This window comes from Pagrus pagrus (assembly GCF_965226575.1).
Source record: "Pagrus pagrus genome assembly, chromosome: 2".
In the NCBI taxonomy this organism is placed as follows: Eukaryota; Metazoa; Chordata; class Actinopteri; order Spariformes; family Sparidae; genus Pagrus; species Pagrus pagrus.
Genome location: NC_140186.1, coordinates 18,160,950 through 18,178,572, shown reverse-complemented (window position 1 = coordinate 18,178,572; position 17,623 = coordinate 18,160,950). Strand labels below are relative to the sequence as shown.

The 17,623-nt window shown below is 40.2% G+C and overlaps 1 protein-coding gene across 1 annotated transcript; it reads right to left on the bottom strand.

Annotated features, from left to right (window-relative positions):
* Positions 1-5,798: 5,798 nt before the first annotated feature.
* LOC311273592 (ATP-sensitive inward rectifier potassium channel 12-like) lies at positions 5,799-17,294 on the bottom strand. The gene is made up of 3 exons (XM_084380719.1): positions 16,961-17,294; positions 9,672-9,850; positions 5,799-8,195 (listed from the first exon to the last, which is right to left on the bottom strand). The coding sequence occupies exons 2-3, from the start codon at positions 9,761-9,763 to the stop codon at positions 6,557-6,559; spliced, it is 1,731 nt and encodes a 576-aa protein (XP_084236845.1). The 5' UTR covers positions 9,764-9,850; positions 16,961-17,294; the 3' UTR covers positions 5,799-6,556.
* Between the last annotated feature and the right edge of the window lie 329 nt (positions 17,295-17,623).

Here is a 17,623-nt window from a genome sequence, read left to right as displayed (position 1 = left end):
CAAACCTTAAGGCAATTGTAAAACATGGACATTACTGGAATATATTTTGTCTTATTATTTGTCTGGTGTAAAGTGATCTAAAATCGCAAATAAAGTGATATTTTTCTTTGAAAACAAAAACATCTGTGTCTTGATTTTTAAAAACATTTCGATTCCACCATGGAAAATAATTCAAATATGGACGTTATGAGAATTTTTTGTTTATGAGACAGAGAGGGAGAGACAGAGAGAAAGTTGCGCAGACTTCCCAATCATGAGTTCTTCTCAGAACATTTAATTAGTCTGTGTGAACGAAAGAGAAAGAGGGAGAGCCTGAGGGCTCTGACGAAAAGATGTCTACATGAAAGAGTCTGTTGTTGTCAGAGCAGAGGGCGAGATAAAAGGCAACAACAAGACAGAAAGACAGATGGGATATTTGGGAGCAGAGAAATATGGTGATTTATGCCATTCCCCATGTCAGCCATTTTCATTTCTCTTTTGATATTTTTTGTTTTGTTTTTGAAGATGTGAATGGTAACGAGCAACCCAATTATCCTGTTATTTGACCATTGCTGATGAACATGTGTCACACAGCATGTTAAGAACAGAAAGATGTTCATTTTCTGTCAGATTCACAAGTAAATCTCCTGCACATGTGTACAGCTACAGATACAAACTGCCAGGCCGACAGGTGGTGAGGAGAGGAGCGTAGACAGGTGTTTGGTACGGTGGCCTTTAGGGTCAAAACACAGAGAACAGAAGAAACAGCGACATTTCACAAAGCACATTTTATAGAGCACAATGGCAGAAAAACCCAACAATACAACGTACAGGACGATGTTATGTTTCCTTAAATGTTGTGCTGTGTTTTGAACTCCAGGGCCACCGTAGTTCAGGCGTAGACAGACATGCATTTGAGTAGACAGACAGATGCACAAGTGAGTCATACAATCATCTGATTTAAAGTCAATGTGGTAATAATAAGGTAATAATACAACCTCGGAAGTATTTCCATAATTGAATAAACAAGCTGTTCTCAGAGGAAAATAAGGTCCCCAGCACACAAGGTCAGTTTGTTTACTCAGTCATGTAAACAACGAGTTTATTCAGTTTGTTTAAGTACAAAACAAAGAAAGAAACAAAATTATTTTTGTCGTCTCATCTTTCTCTTCTGATTACAATTTCTTCCACAAAACTACAGAGTGAAATTAGAGGAAATGACGGGAGACATCAGATTAGTGTCAACATGTAACAAATATCACCAGGGACACTGTAATCACAACCTCAGCATCTTATAGTCATCCAGGCAGAGTTGTACAAAATACCCCAAAGTCATATTTGAGTCGAAGTAAAGATATTGTGTTAAAAATATTATTTCGGTAATATTAACCTATATATAATATCTCATATTATAGTACCTCATATTAGATGTACAAGTATAAGTAAATAATTCATATATTTAAAATTACATACAATCTATGCTGTGTACTATGAGTTGAGCAATAATCTGCCTGGCTGATTATCAAATCTGATATTCAGCATTTTTCTGATTATTTGACTCAGCGTTTTATATATATATATATATATATATTAAGGTACGAACTTGAGTAAAAGTACTTTGTTACATTCAATCACTGTGCCTAGGTCAGTGGGACATTAATATTTTAGTTAAATAAAAACCACAGGTCACAGTTGAGTTATAGAAATGTGACCGACTGTGCTGACGACAGCCTATAACAGAAATACAAGATAAAAGAGCTCAGACAGACAGTCAGACAGACAGACAGACAGACAGAAGTATCCAGAAGATGTTTGCCCTGTGGTGCTTCCCAGCCTGGTTCAGTCAGGCCTCCTCTGCCGGGCAGAGCTGTGGTGAGCAGCACACAATGCTCCTCTGTCTCTCCAGCGAGCTGCTTCACAGCTCCACAACACACAACAGCTCATTATGGAACCAAAGATCCCCCGACCAGCGCTCCCAGTGCCTAAATACTGTCCCCTGCTGAGCACACACTCACTGTCACCGGCTCTGGTCGCACTGCCCGAGGCCACAAACAGCCAGTGAGGCCAGAGAGGGCAGGAAGAAATACAGAGTGTCACACACATGAAAGCACACGCACACACTCACACACTTAACCTATGTGAAGATGAACACACACCACCTTATTAGGCCAGATCCAAGTCAGCCATTAGCAGCCTTAGCTGAGGTCACAGAGGTCACCCAGCTGCTCTCCTTCACGGACGCTGATGACAGGGGGGTGTGACGGTCCGGTTAATTAACCAGCATCAGAAAGCTGCCAGGGAGAGAAGGATGGGATGACAGCAGGGAGAGAGGTAGATAACACAGGGGGGAAATGGCTTGTTAGATCAGACAGGAGCCGACATTTAACCAAATCAAAGATCACTCGATTAGATTACAGGAGAGGAAGACGATGGAGGGAGCGTCTTTCTGATCATCATGCGAGGTGAGATGAGAATCTTTCACTTTGTTTGGTCTTGTGAGGACTGTGAATGTGTAAGAGGGCAAAAAAGAGCAGCAGGAGGGGAATTAGAGCATGATACGCCCTAATTATCAATCATGTTAATGAGGAACAGCCGCTGACTGGGTTCTCATCTAAGCACTGGTACTTAATGTGTGGAGGTGTGACTTTCCTCCAGGCATTTCTTCTACATCAACAAGTATGAATATTATGTAGTAGTATAAGAGTCATTCCTGATTAACTATGAACCATTAAGGTTTGTTGTTAAAAAAATAATTTAGAACTAGCAGGAAAAACACAGGTACTGGTCGTAATCATGAAGTGATGACAGACAAGCTAATTTCAACTTCTCCGTTTACCTGAAGGTGCACAGGAAGAGTAACTAATGATTAAGTAATTAGGAGTTAATGAGTCAGCAGCAGTTTGTGCCAGTCAGCGGCTGTTGATTCACAGACATTCATGAACTAATCATTACCTATTCAGTCATTAATATAGTATTTCCCAGTCTGTTCTTTAGTAACTCATCATTTTCTACTATATGGTCCTCAAATCACAGTTATTCACGAATTACTCATTAACCTTTTATTAATTACCATTATTGTGCCTTATTGTAAAGTGTTACCGAAAATCTGAAGAAAACTAGTTCCCTGCCTTCTCCTGTTGTTATTGTGATTTGAAGAAATTCAACAATTGTTTGAGTTTATATCTTAATGCTTCCGATTTTCAAGGCTTGTGACAAATAATTGTTTGGAGCCTGAAGAGGTCAAACAATGCAGTGATTCACAAAAAAGAGACAAGATGAGACATTATCTTAAAAAAATCATGCTTGTTTTTCCATGATGAAAAGAGGGAAAACACACACACCTGCAGAAATGCGAGGTAGCAAAGAAGGTAGTGAGGCCAAAATGTTTGATATTTGTACAATATAAATCATCTTGTTACTGCTTGGAGAGACTCTGACCCAAAATCTAAGTATTTAAATGCGAGAAATGAGAGAAATCTCGGGAAAAGCACATACAATTTAAATATCAGCTACATTTCATTATTCATAATACCAACAAACTGGTCCCACAGGTAAATGTTCACTGTGGTGTCAGTGTTCAACCACATGGGGGAGCTTGTACAACAGCCAGAAACACTAATTTCTCCCACATCACAGTCAGGTGGACTTCAGAGCCTCCTGATAGGGTTTTTCTGTGGCGAGGTCCCTCCTGTGTACACAGTACTTCTCATTTGACCTTCTTTTCCCTCCCAAAGCTTTTCACCTTTCAACCCTGTCTGCTGTTGCTGTTTGATCTGCCATTAACTTCATCTATTTCTATCTGTCCGGGACTCTCTGGGACTTCAATTGAGACAGAGAAATTGAGAAATCATTGTATTTGGGTCAGAGTTGCTTTGTTATACTCTTCACAAATGTGGGTCTCATTAAAGAGGAATTGTAGGTGAGGTAGATCGAGGTTGAAGTATTGTCCTTGTCTCTATGGAAGGACTAACCTGTTTAGGTGCCTGGAGGCTGCTGTTTCCAAGTTTGCCCCTCATCCCAAAGGCTTACTTAGTTGTGACCAACTTCATCAAATCTTCAATATTATACATATGAAATTAGAAATCAATAACTGATGTAGTACCCTCTGTTGTCCTGTGTTTCCTGTGCCAGGGTAAAACAGGTGAAAATTACTCTTTAACACTCAAAGACTCAGTTTATCTGACTCTGTGTGGTCTGCGTGGCTGTGGTTGATCAAGTAGTTGTGACCATTAGTGATCAAACAACCCACCAACTACCACCAGAATCTGATCCCCATGTTTCTGAATCTTGATTGGTGCACAAAAATATGACATCACCTTATTACAGCTGAGCTGTGCCAACTTCAAACCAGGAAGAAGAACACAGAAAAGAGCAGAAATCTCTCTTGTGCAACAACAAATCTGATCTAACTCGGCAGAAAGTAGTGTGTTCACGACGGACCCATCACTCCCAGTAAGAAGCTGATTGGTGGACGATTTGCGTTTTATTCACCTCAAACAGCTAATGCACCAGCTGTACAGATGTTAGCCATGTTAGCTATCACCGTATCAGTGGGAATGTGCCTACAGTACTTGTTTGTATTCAGCTTAGCCTCTGACTGAACTCAGAACTCTTATTACTCTTTACTTATTTTCACCCCTGGGGGAATTTATTCTGCTAATTGCATCCTTCCCATAGACTTTTTATGCCGCCTCTAAAATGAAATTCTTTACAAACAAACAGAATTGGACTTGACACTGGATGTTGGGCCACCAGATTACATGATGACAATGTACTTGGGTGGTTCAGTTTATCTGACAAATACTACTAATAGTCAAAAGCCATTCTTGTGGCTCTGTAAGGCTTTAACCTAATCGTAAATTCAACAGGCTGACACGCTCGCATAACAAACAAGCTGATGTTTAAAGGGGCTCTGTGGGACTTCTGTGTTGTGTTAGAAACTGGTTGTTAGCTTATGTGAGCAGACTCCGTCTCTAAACTAACTTTAGCTACCGTTGCTCTCTGTTAGCAGAGCGGAGAGTGGCACTGAACTTGCATAAAATGTGAAAAGTCCTTCACAAAGAAATCCACAGTCAAGCAGCATTAAACAACATAAACAATTTATCCACAGGAACCTGAGAGAGAAGGGGAAGGTCTCCTTTTTCACTTAAGGTTACAATCCACTCACACATGGCCAATAAAAAGTGATTCATACATGTAAATTTCTGCAAATTGTTACATAGAGCCCCTTTAACAGGTGTAATGCTGTTGAAGTTCACCAACTTAAGTACAGTTGAGGCTGATGATAATGTCATGAACTTTGCAGATATTCGGTTAGAAGGACAAAGGAATGATGAAAGTTACCACAATCCATCCTGAGGGGAACATGTTTGTTTGTTCCCATTTTTCATGGCAATCCATTTACATCCCAGCAAAGACATCTGAGTCAGTCATTAAGTGTGGCGGCTCTAGATGAAAAGCAGTCACCAAAGTGATGATGATGATTTTGTGAATCTGTAGAAATCTCATTACAGTCCATCCAATATTTAGTATTACAAGATATGTATTTCAGTCTGAATCTAAGTTGTGGACTAATCACCCGACTGAGAGACTGTTAGCATGGCTGAAAACAGATTGACACACAGTGTACCTGGGGCTTTTAAATCTCCTGGTGGTCTGGCACCTTGGATGAGTTGCCTGTTTTGCTTGCTTCGATCGAAAGTCAAGACAAATTAAATGTGTGTTATCTCATCTCATCAGAAACAGGTGATAACTGTCTTGGATCAACTGTAAAACCTGTGAGAAATTGAGAACATGTGCAATAGAGATTCAAGAGACAATTCAAGTGTTAACAGTATATACTGTTGTTTATTAGGTGCTTTATTCATACAAAACAACACGCTGCAAAGTGTCTGTATCTATTGATAAAAGTAAGAATAAAGTGCTTGTTCTTCATTTGTACATGTTTGACTAAACATTTGAATTATTTTCCGGCTCAGGATTTAATCTGAACTTGTTTTTAGATGTGAAAAGTAACAGAACTCAGGCAAGAAGACAGAAGTTCAAAATACAGAAATTATTTATTTTTTACATAGAGAAAAATAAGTGTGTTGAAGTTGAGCATATGTGTCATGCTTCCTGTAACATAGATAGATCTTTCTCTCATAACATTTATCTGTATATGATGCATAATCATTTTAAAATGAAAACAAAAGCATATCATATTTACAAAGACTTGAATGGAAATCAAGAACAAAAAGTTTGACTTAACTGTAGACCATATACTGTCATATTGAATAAAACAAGAAAGCAATAAAGATACCTCATTTCAAGATACCTCATGATTTGAGAGAAGTACCCGGTCACCGTGTTTAAAAGTAGATGAGCTGTGCGTTGTCTAGATGCTGATGTTACAACTGAGAGTGTACAATACCTGAAACCAGAGCAAGTTATGAGCAAAACACATCCTCCTCTTTCACCAGATTTACAGTTTAAAACGTGTCCTCCATGTTTCAGTTTTTTACACTAGTTCAATACTTTGGTTGGATGCACACAGACAGAGAGAGGAAACAAATGGACAGGCAGCCATTACCATTGATTAAACTCCTGACTCTCTGCTGATGTATAAAGGTAGGGTGGGCTGTAGTCTGTCGAGGCTGATCTGATTCTCTGAGTCCAGAACACACAGCATCTCCACCGTCTGGTCCTCCACAAATGTCTCTTTGAAACCCAAGTGAATGTCGTCTCTCATCTTAACTTCTCTGTCACTTCTTACATTCAGGCTCCCCGCCTTCTCTTTCACATCCTCCTCATCCTCGTCGTCCCCGCAACATAAAGCTACCTCGTTCTCGTAGCAGAAAGCACTGGGGGAGTGAGGGCCCAGTAGGTGGCGGGCTGCCCTCGGCGCAAACGGTGATGGAGACCGGGAGTAACTCGAGCTGGAGGATGAAGACTGCCTGCCACAACCTGTCATCATGCTCAGTTCCCTGGCACTGCAGTGAGGTGTAGATGGCACTTCGTAGGTCTTATGGAAGCGAGAATAGTCCACGTGGTAGCGGTCACTCTTCTCAAAGACCACAGGCTCAAAGCGGTGACCCCACAGGATCTCCTTCGCCAAGTAGGAGCTACGGGCCTGAGTGGTCATAGCTGTGGCCTCCACCATCCCCTCCAGGATGACCACGATCTCAAAGTCCTCCTTCTGCAGGTCGTTGCAGCTCAGGTTATACAGAGGACTGCTTTTGTTGATTTCGTGGACCACCACAAGTGGTGAGACCAGAAACAGCCGATCCAGCCCGTCGTCATAGCCGACATCAATGTCTGTTTGCTCCAAAGGGAGGTACTCGCCCTCCGCCGTCACATGCGGCTTAATGAGCTGAGCACGCACGTGTGCTTCGACAATGTGGCTCTTGCGCATGTTCCCCAGGCGCCACATGAGGCACAGCTTGCCATCGCGCAGAGCGATGACGGCGTGATGCGAGAACAGCAAGGTCTGTGCCCGCTTCTTGGGTCGCACCATCTTTGCCATGATGGTGCCGATCATGAAGGAGTCAATAATGCAGCCCACAATGGACTGGACCACCACAGTCACCACAGCGACTGGGCACTCCTCAGTGACACACCGGAAACCATATCCAATGGTGGTCTGGGTCTCTATGGAGAAGAGGAACGCCCCAATGAAACCCTGAATGTGGAGGATACATGGTCGCCATTCGTCTTTTCCTTCCGCTACATTGTTTCGAGGATCTCCTTCCTTGACAGGAATGCGAAGGTTAAAGTCTCCGTGAGCGAGCGCCACTCCCCAGAAGATCAGGCCGAACAGCAGCCAAGACAGAAGGAAGGTGGTGGTGAAAATGAGCAGCAGGTAGCGCCAGCGTATGTCCACACACGTGGTGAAAATGTCAGCCAAGTATCGTCGCGGCTTATCCTCCATGTTGTTGAACACCACATTGCACTGGCCGTTCTTCTTCACAAAGCGACTGCGCAGGCGGCCGGTGCCCAGATCCAGGCCCAGACGACATGAGGGTGAAGCACGGCAACTGTTGTGGACGATGGGCTCGTTTGTCACTCGCAAAGACAAAGTCCCTCTAGCCTCATCACTTCCTGGACACTCTCCGCCTCCTTCTTCGCCCCGCATACAGGCCCCTGATAATGTCTGCTGAGTCAGAGGACTGTGGCCGTTGTGGAGGCCCAGGCTGGAGATCTTCAGGGCATCTTCATCTGTGGAAACGATGCTGTATCTGAAAGAGCAGAGGGGAGAAAATTAGTTCAGGGGAAGTGACATGCCCTGCTAAGTTATACATATACATACCCTGTCAAACTTTGCATACGTATGATAAGAAAAAAGAATACCATAATCCTATTTGGCTGCTTAGTTTGTATGCAGTGTTCACATTCAACATTATAGGAAATGTTCTTATCATGAGATCTTCCTCAAAACTTCCCCAAATCCAATAAAGGGCAGGAAAGAGCTGCTAACATTAGCTTAAACTCTGATAACATCTGCAATTTTCATTCTATGTATGAGTGGGGAAATGTTACACAGTGGATGTACCTGTTGTGAGGTTGCTTGTTTTGAAAAGGTAATACCCCAAAAACTATTTAAGTAAGGTTAATGATGTGCTCCGTGGCTTGTGAAGCAGTGGTTAGCAGCTACAATTGGTAGTGAGCCAGTTAGCTCGACATGCTAATGTTTACAGCTTATATTAGCAGCAGACAAATGTAGCCTACTGTGAAATTTATTCTTTACATGTTTGCTCATGAGCTTTTGGTTTAGAAAAGGCTGAAAAAAATACACCAAAAAACAGTATCTGAGTATTGCTCTCACTGCAGCCCTGTGCACACTGCTTCAACATAAGCTAATATAGTTACAGTTAAGCTATGAATAGAAAATCAGTGTTGGGGGGGATGTGACTTTACTCACATATGACCTTTTATAGGGTTTAAAAATGGTAATGTCTTTATAAATGGTTAATAAATCGATCAAGCCACAACTCTTGGGTTGCCAGATTGTATTGAAAGTCAGGCCATTAATAAATTGTTAGGAGTTTATCACTTTCTACTAAGCTATCAAGTCTGCAGATATAAATGTTAATGATCTATTTATAGGAGATAATGCAGTTACACAAACTAATAAACTCATCGGTAAAGGGCCATGAGTCCCAACAACAAAAGCTGGTATGTTATTTGCATATAAGTATAAACATTAATGAGTTGTTAAGTTAAGTTATTGAGACAATCCAAGTCTGCAGTTGTAAATGTATTAATGGTTAATAAATGGGTTGTTTTCTAGAAGGTTAAATGTTCAATTTAAGGGTCGACCTGATGAACTATGGTGTACATTTTACACAATCTGGCAACCCAGATGTTTGGGTTTATTGATCTATTAGGCATTAGTTGATGATCTATTAACCATTAAACCATTTATAAAGGGTGACTTATTAAAGTATGTATTGTATATTAGAGTGTATTAAAGTATGTTTTATTTGATAATGAATTAGGCGTGACTGAATTAAAGGGGACTGACCTTGGTGGAGGTATGCACTCTACTGAGATGTTTTAATGTTTTAATATCTGCAGCAGTTTTACGATCACAGCAGTTATTTATCAGTGGACATTTTTTGGGAGAAGGACCAGAAATAATGTAAAAGGTATTTTTCTTTTCTTCATCAAAGCAGCGATGGCCACTGACAGTTTTATTTGCCATCCTCTCTTACCTGTTGACTCGCACCGCTCCCATGGCACCGGTGATCATCAGGCTGTGTCTGCGAGGGCAGTAATGTAGGTTGGGGCGGACAGTTCCAACCATTAAAGTACTGTTGCTAGACAGGGAGGCAGTATGAGCTCAGGTCTGTCTTGCATTTGTTATGAGCGCTGCCGTCTCATGATTCATTTTCTGTGAACAAAGAGGACAAAGAGGAGATTTCTTCAATCGACAGAATAGTACAGGACAAAATAAGACTGACAACACAAGGGTTAACAACAACAACAACAAAAAAATGAAAAAGACTCAATAGCAGGGGAGCCCAAATTTTCCCTTAAAGGGTAACTCCACCAATTTAAAATGCTAAAGTGTGTTTTACAGGTCTTGGGGAGTACTACTGCATATGTGAAAAAGTAGTATAAAGTCTTTCGTGGCTCCAGAGGAAGCTGCATGTAATCTGATAAATTGTCTCCAGTGATGTCACTCAGTGGTTAAGTTGCATTGTGGGTAATGTAGGCAAGCAGTCCACTGGTAGCATTGTACTCCTATTACAGTGTTTGATTCATAATTGACAGTTTAAAAAACAAAAGTGATATAGAGACATCACCTGCTTTTTTCTACACAGTCTTCTTCCTTTTCAAAACCCGGGGCCTACACAACGCAACTTCATCACTGGAGGCAATTAATCAGATTACATGCAGCTTCCTCTGGAGCAACGAAAGACCTTATACTACTTTTTCACATATGCATTAGTACTCCCCGAGACCTGTAAACACACTTTAAAGAGCTAGAAACATCTGGTAGGCCAATTTGAACCCTATGGCGGGACAACCTTGAGCAACACAGCGGTGCTTTGAACTAAATGCTAATGTCAACATGCTAACATGCTTACAGTCACAAAGGTAACATAGTAGTTTTAAACATGGTCACCTTTGTCAAGCATTTTAGCATTAAGCAACATTTTTTCTTCAAGGGCATTGGTTTAGCTTGCTTAAAATTTGACCTGATGATGGTGCTAGATGAAAAGTTAAAGGATCTGTAACATCCGTACCAAATTTCACAACATTTTATCCAACAGTTGTTGAGATATTCCAGTCTGAACCAAAGCAGCTAACCAAAGCAGTGGACTGACTGACGGACTAACATTAGCATCCATGCAGCCACGTCATTAGCGTGGCTAGAAATCAGAAAAATCAAAACTCTAACCCTGAAAATTTCAGCCTTGCCCTAATGCATGGAGCAGACCAGACAGTTTTGTGTAATGAAAGCTTATTGATTAGGTCCTTGCTAGTGGTTAGCCTTAGGGACCTTCAGGCCAACCAGGGGTGGAAAACCAGACAGGCAGTGGAAGGGACAAAGGTCTAAAAAAGAGATGAATCAGTGGTAATCTACTGTTAGAGGAACAATTGATCTGCTGTTTGGCCTGATGACAAGGTTGCAGGGTGATTTCGCTCGGCTTATTATGTCAGCAAGCTCTGAACCAGGAGGAACAAAAAGCAATGGGTTGCATAACCAATAGACGGCCAATCGCACACAATACGTGTGCGTTCGTGGTTTCTGTTTTATTGTGCGTGAATCACTTCGGATGACATAAATTAATTGACATTAATTGGTAGAGATGGATTGTCTTGGGAAAATTTCTGACAACTGCAGTTTAAAAGCCTTTGTTCGATATCCCTGTCACATCAATAACAAGCACAAGCAAACAGAAACACACTCAGGCACTAACACACACACGTAGAGATTTTGAAGGGATTTGATGTCACGTCATGTGGATAGTGTGCAACCCTTGTGTGTGAAGCCTACAGACTCTTTTTCCTGTTACTCCGAGGACAGATGTTATGATCCCGCAGCCGATTGGCTGGATGAAGGGTGATTTTAGACTGGATAATCCCAAAAGGTCAGATGATTACATCACCTTGATAACTCCCACAGCTGGAGGAGCCTGTCTCCTCAATGTTAAATCACATCCTTTTCTTACAGGGGTTCTTAAAGTCGGCAGCCAATATGGCGGGTCACAGAGGTCAGCCCCGTGTCAGAGCCCGCAGCTTCATGTTTGGGATCAGGACAACACACCGTTCACATGTCGGTCTGTTGCTCCAGTTCGTATCAACTGGTGAAGAGCACCCTGTGGTTTTCATGTCAGTGTCACTTGTTTGTCATTTAATGTGCTGTTTTTTTATCTTGCACGGTTCGATTTTATTTTCATGTAATGCCAAACATTTAGTCCATCCCACATGGAATTACACCACTATCAGACAGAAGTAGAAAACATGGCTCTTCCATTATACAAAATCAAAAACATTACGTACCTTCAAATGGCATATTTATGTTTTAAAATAGGATGTGCTCACAGCATAAGAAAGTAAATTAATGCTATGAAGCTAAACATTTTGTCCAACTTTAATCCAATCTCTGTGCATCATGCAATGCCAGTTTACCTTTTTATCTGTTTACTTCTGCCAAGGAGGTTATGTTTTCACCTGTGTTATTTGTTTGTTTGTTGGTTCCTCAGCAGGATTACACAAATAATGCTGAATGGATTTCCATGAAACTTGGATGGAGGATGCGTCATGGCCCAGAATAGACCCTTTTAACTTTTGGTTCAGGTTCTTTAAAATTTTCTTTAATTTCTCAGGGGTGCATCCTGATGGAAAAAAAATCTGGATCTAGCGATGTAAATATATTTTATTTGATAGTGAAGTGGACTTGATCAAATTAAAGGGGACTGATGGGCCTTGGTGGAGGTATGCACTCTACTGAGTGCCATTCTAGTTTATCAAAGCATTGTGTAGTTTCAAGTAGGAAGACAATACAAAACCAAATGAAACTTGTTTTATATGTAATAGAGGCGAATGATTGAATAAATCTGCTTGTATTTTGTGGAGATGTGATCAACAATTATTTTTGTACTGTTGTGGAAAATAAACATTTATTGTATTGTGTTGTTATGTTTATTACATTCTCCCAAGTGAAAGTTATCAGCTAAAACTCTGGTTCTCACCCTCAGGGATGCTTGAGGGGGTTCAAATGGGTCCCCGGCAAAAAGAGGAATAATTTATTTTCACTATAACTCCATTCATAACTTACATATATTACATTATGTCTGACTATTTTGGTTGTGGGTTTCATACACTTTCTGTAATACAACATCTAAAAGCAAAATTCTTATCAAATGGGGGTCCGTGCACTGGTGGACTCACCATGTTCCCGCACGTTCCCTCGCCCTTTGGTAAATAAATCATGATAAAGTGACCTACAGGGTGAAATGTATAATGACGTTGGTGCCCTATTTATTTTTCTGAGTCCGCCACTGGGTCCGTTTTCTAATCTGTGTCATTTTAAGGGAGCAGTGCTACTTCTGAAGAATGATATTTGTGTTTGTCATCATCAGTGTCACTCACCAAAACTCCACATTTCATTAAAAGCATTAATAACAAGAGTTACAGGCAGCGGACACAATAAAACAAAAACTGACCAAATATGTGATGTTTATTTTGTCCTATTGGTCAAAAAAGAGGGGAAACCTGATAACATAATGCAGAATAATAATTATAAAGTATGTATCAAAGTGTTGTTGCCTTGACAACATGACAGAAATGTATACAAACAATAAAAATCACCAAGGGTCAAAGTTCATCCACACTCACTGTCCACTTTTATGTTGTTGTTTACACTCAACCCGACGCAAATTCTGTTGCTGTATATTTGTATATAAATAACTGTACATATATCCTGTGTGTTGTGTAGCATGAAGAGTTTATGAAAAGAGTTTAGATTTACGACCATGCACCTTGTAGTAGTTTGGCTTTTGGGCCCACATGGACATAAAGTGCAACTGCTGGGTGAAATCATGTCATGATCCATCTCCATGAAACACAGCAGCAAACTCCAAAAGCTAATAAGTGGACCTGGAGTCGGGATTGTTTTGTCAAAATACAAACTATGACTTTACAACCTCTCAGACATAATCTCAGGAAAAACATTATAAGCTTCACAAATTTAGCATTTGACTGTAATGCGGTCCATTTCACTTGTTTCATGTTTGTTTTCGTATCTATGACTCATCAAAAATCTATATTTGTCTCATGCCTCCCGAGTCGAACATGTTCACTTTACTAGATTTGTTTACATTGTTTGTTGTTTTACTGTTAAAACTGTTTAACATAGATTTGATATACATGTTCATGTCTTTGTGGCTTTAGATGTGTGATGATGATTGTAAATACTTTTCTTTTCTGTATACGTCTGTATGTCTTTTTCTTCTCAGCTGACGGGAGCCCTGGGGGAGAGTGGCAGTAATTAATGGTTGATCATAGTTACTGTTTTAGCCGTCTCCATAGGAACATCTCTTGTCTCTCTATGGGGCTGATTCATTGCAGTGTGTATGTGGTGATGGTTTATCATGTGAGACAACGTTTTGAGGAGGAGGAGGAGGAGGAGGAGGAGGACGACGACGAGGAGAGGAGAGGAGAGAGGTAAATATGACTCTCCCTAGAGTTAACCAGGTATCCTGTAACTCATAAAGAAGCACCAAAACCTACAGTGTGCTGGAGAGGAACGCTCAGTGTCTGACGTAGCTCTTATCCAAGTATGTCAGAGCAACCAAACTGACGTATATTACAGCATAATCCAATGCAAAAGAAAGGATGGAGGAAGCCCTCATCGAATCCCCGATTACGACATCCCTTAATCTCCAAATCCAAACAACAATATGAAAGGTGAATGTCGCTGCATGACCTGGCTTAAGGCCTTTGGTGTAATCTGTGATCTGATGATATGAGAAGGGAGGGAGGGATAAAGGAAAGGAAGGACCAAAGAGAGGGAGAGAGAAAGAAAGAAAGAAAGAAAGAAAGAAAGAAAGAAAGAAAGAAAGAAAGAAACTTAACTAATGGGTTTTACAGGTGTTGACGTCTGACACATTGGACATGGTGTGAGGAAAGATACAGATTAAGATGAAGAGATTATGACGTCAGAGGATGCTACTACAACGTGTAATGACATTTACAGAAAAGTGAAAGATTTACACCGAAAGCGTGAAAAAATCACAGTCACAGTACACTCTTTGTTGTGTAAATGCCTTGTGTAGAAATGTGTGAAAATGTTGTATTTGGTCATGTCATGGAGTTGAATCTCTGTATCTCTGTGCAACACGCTCCGGTCCACAGAGGCAGAGGACGCTGCTCCTTTTCTATTTTTTGAGCGGCAAGAGGGATAAAATACTTATTGACTGAAATTAAACATAAATCTCAGAATGATTTATAAAATTATTACGATTTTACTACGAGTGTAAAATAACATGACATTGTTTTTTTTCCTCCTGTCCTCCCAATTTTTTTGATTCACCAGCCGCCACTGCTTTAAACTGACATTTAAGAAGGGCCTACATGTCCCTGTGGACAGCCCCAGATCCACACAGTGTCCCAGTCCTACAGTGTGACACAAATAGGGAATTGTGTGCACAACAGGAAGGTACTTATTTAGAGCGTCACAAGATATAACAACAAATTAACAGTGATAAATGAACAATAATCCATTCACGGGACAAAAGCAATAAAATGCAGTGGAAGAATGTAACTATTTTAATTTACTCAAGTTTAAGTATTTCTATTTTCTGCTACTTTATACAATACTGTATCTACTTAGAGGCAAATATTATGCTTTTGACTTGATTTACTCTTAAACTAACATGTTAAACGTGTTTAGTTTGTAAAATATGATGCATTGTTTTGATTACACATTCAGAAAGAGACAAATTATTTAATACAATTTTCTTTCCTATCAGGACTGATGTGAATGCACCCTTTCACAAACACACTCAGTAAAACTTATATCAAATTACATCATGAGAACAGGCTATGTAATGTAAAATTATCCCCCATTATTTCATTTTTTTTCTCAACAACTGGCCACTCCTGGGAATTACCTCGCGACACCCTTGTGGGTCCCGGACCCCAAGTCGAGAACCAATGGATCAAAACACTCAACAATACATACTGTTGTTTCTAATTGAAAACATTAAAATGCTGCTTGCATGTTGATTCATCTGCGATAATATTCCTGCAAAGTATTTATGAAACTTATGAGCCTCTGAACTGCCATTTTGCATAATGAGTACCGTTACTTCTTATATGTGAAGTTTGTTAAGTTGTATTACTTGTTTGGTCTGTGTGAATCATGTATATTTACAAATTGAATGCCTGTTTTTATGCTTCTGAACAACGTCTTGTGTGTTTCCCGGTAAAGAGAAAAATAGAAAACAAAATGGAGTTTGGTGTTTGATATCAAGATGGTACTTTGATTAGATCAGCTTGTGCTTTGCAAAGGTGTAGTCATAGACATTTTTATATCGTGGTGGACATTAATGCCCCATATTTAAAAACGTTTACTGTTTTTCTTACATTATTTATAACTGCATAACATATAAAAATAAGACATGTATGTACATGTAATCATACTATGAACTAACTGATATTGCTTTGTTTTTAACATAAAAATAAACTAAAACCAAACTTTGTGGAAAACCTTTGAAACCAGGATTTTAGTTATACATCATTAGTCTGGTATTTAATGCTATATTTAAAGGATCATTATGTTGCCTCAGCTTTGAAATGCCTCTCAACTGTGTTATACCAATTCAAAATTACGTAGATAAAAGTGAAGTTTCCATTTTTGCACATGCATCACTGCAGGAGGAAGCCTTAAATGTCGATCAATGCTTCACACAGTGCAACCAGAAGTTATGACGGGGCAGTTTGCAAACTAAGCAGCAGCTGTGACGTGAGTTTCGTTTCATTGAGGCCACAGGAGCTGTCCAGTGCTGAAAATCAATCCAAAGCCTGCAGGAATAATCGACAGCTGGGAGTGGGGAGGGGGTGGTGGTGGCAGGGGTGTTGGTAGGGCAGAGCCGAATACTACCCTAACCTTGAAAATGATTTTGGCCTTTAAAATCTTTACCTCTATCTGTTTACGCTCCCCTCATTTTTTACAGTCGACTTACTCAGCCACATGAACGTTTTGTTTAGGTATTGATTGGGATTTCTCAGTAGTTGGTTAGTTACGGGGACAGATGAACTATTGCAGGACTCAGCGAGTTTTTCTTAAAATGCTGTTATCAAATTTTAGGATTTAAAGTGGAGTCAGGAAAGTAAACGAGTTGGAGGCAAGAGTTAGTCATTCTTGATCATAACAAGATAAAAAAAAAGAAAAGCTTGTTTTTTTGTTATATAATGATCATTTTTTTCTTTTTAACTTTTCCCAACAGAAATAACACAAATAAAAGAAGAACATAAAGATACTTACCTTTGTGTGACTGCAGACTGAATCACTTGAAGACAAACATAGGTTTCATCCTCATAAAAAGATGCTTGAGTAGCTTCACTCTTGGCACCGTCCTCTCTTCTTCTTCTTTTCTTCCTCCTTCATCAGACGAACACCTTTTTCATCAACCTGCTCCCAGATTTCTCCTGCGCAAACTTGTACGTGTCTCCAGTCTGAGCTTTGTCTTGTTGCTCCATAGTCGCTGAACGGAGTCGCTCCTGCCTGCTGGTTGTGCATCTGCCCCGATCCCTGCCAGTCTGTGTGTGAGTGTGTGAGTGTATGTGTGTGTGTGGGGGGGAGAGAGACAGAGTGAGAGAGGTAGAGAGAGGAGAAGAGAGAGAGAGATCTGATTATGTTCCTATTTATATATGCTATTGTTTTCCCCAGAGTGTGGAGATGTGGATTGTATAATTTAGACTTCAGCCCACTCAGACAGATACTTGCACTGACATCTAAAAACACCAGTGAGGACTATAATAATCCTACAAAATTCCCGTAGAGACTTAGAAGAGTCTCTGAGGCATTTTACAGTGTTTATATCGACTTTGTGGTGCAAAATGGGATTTTTCTGGTTTCATATTACATCACAATGACGAGTTTTAAATCGACTTACTGTAGGGCTGCGCTAATCTAGTATGAGTTTAT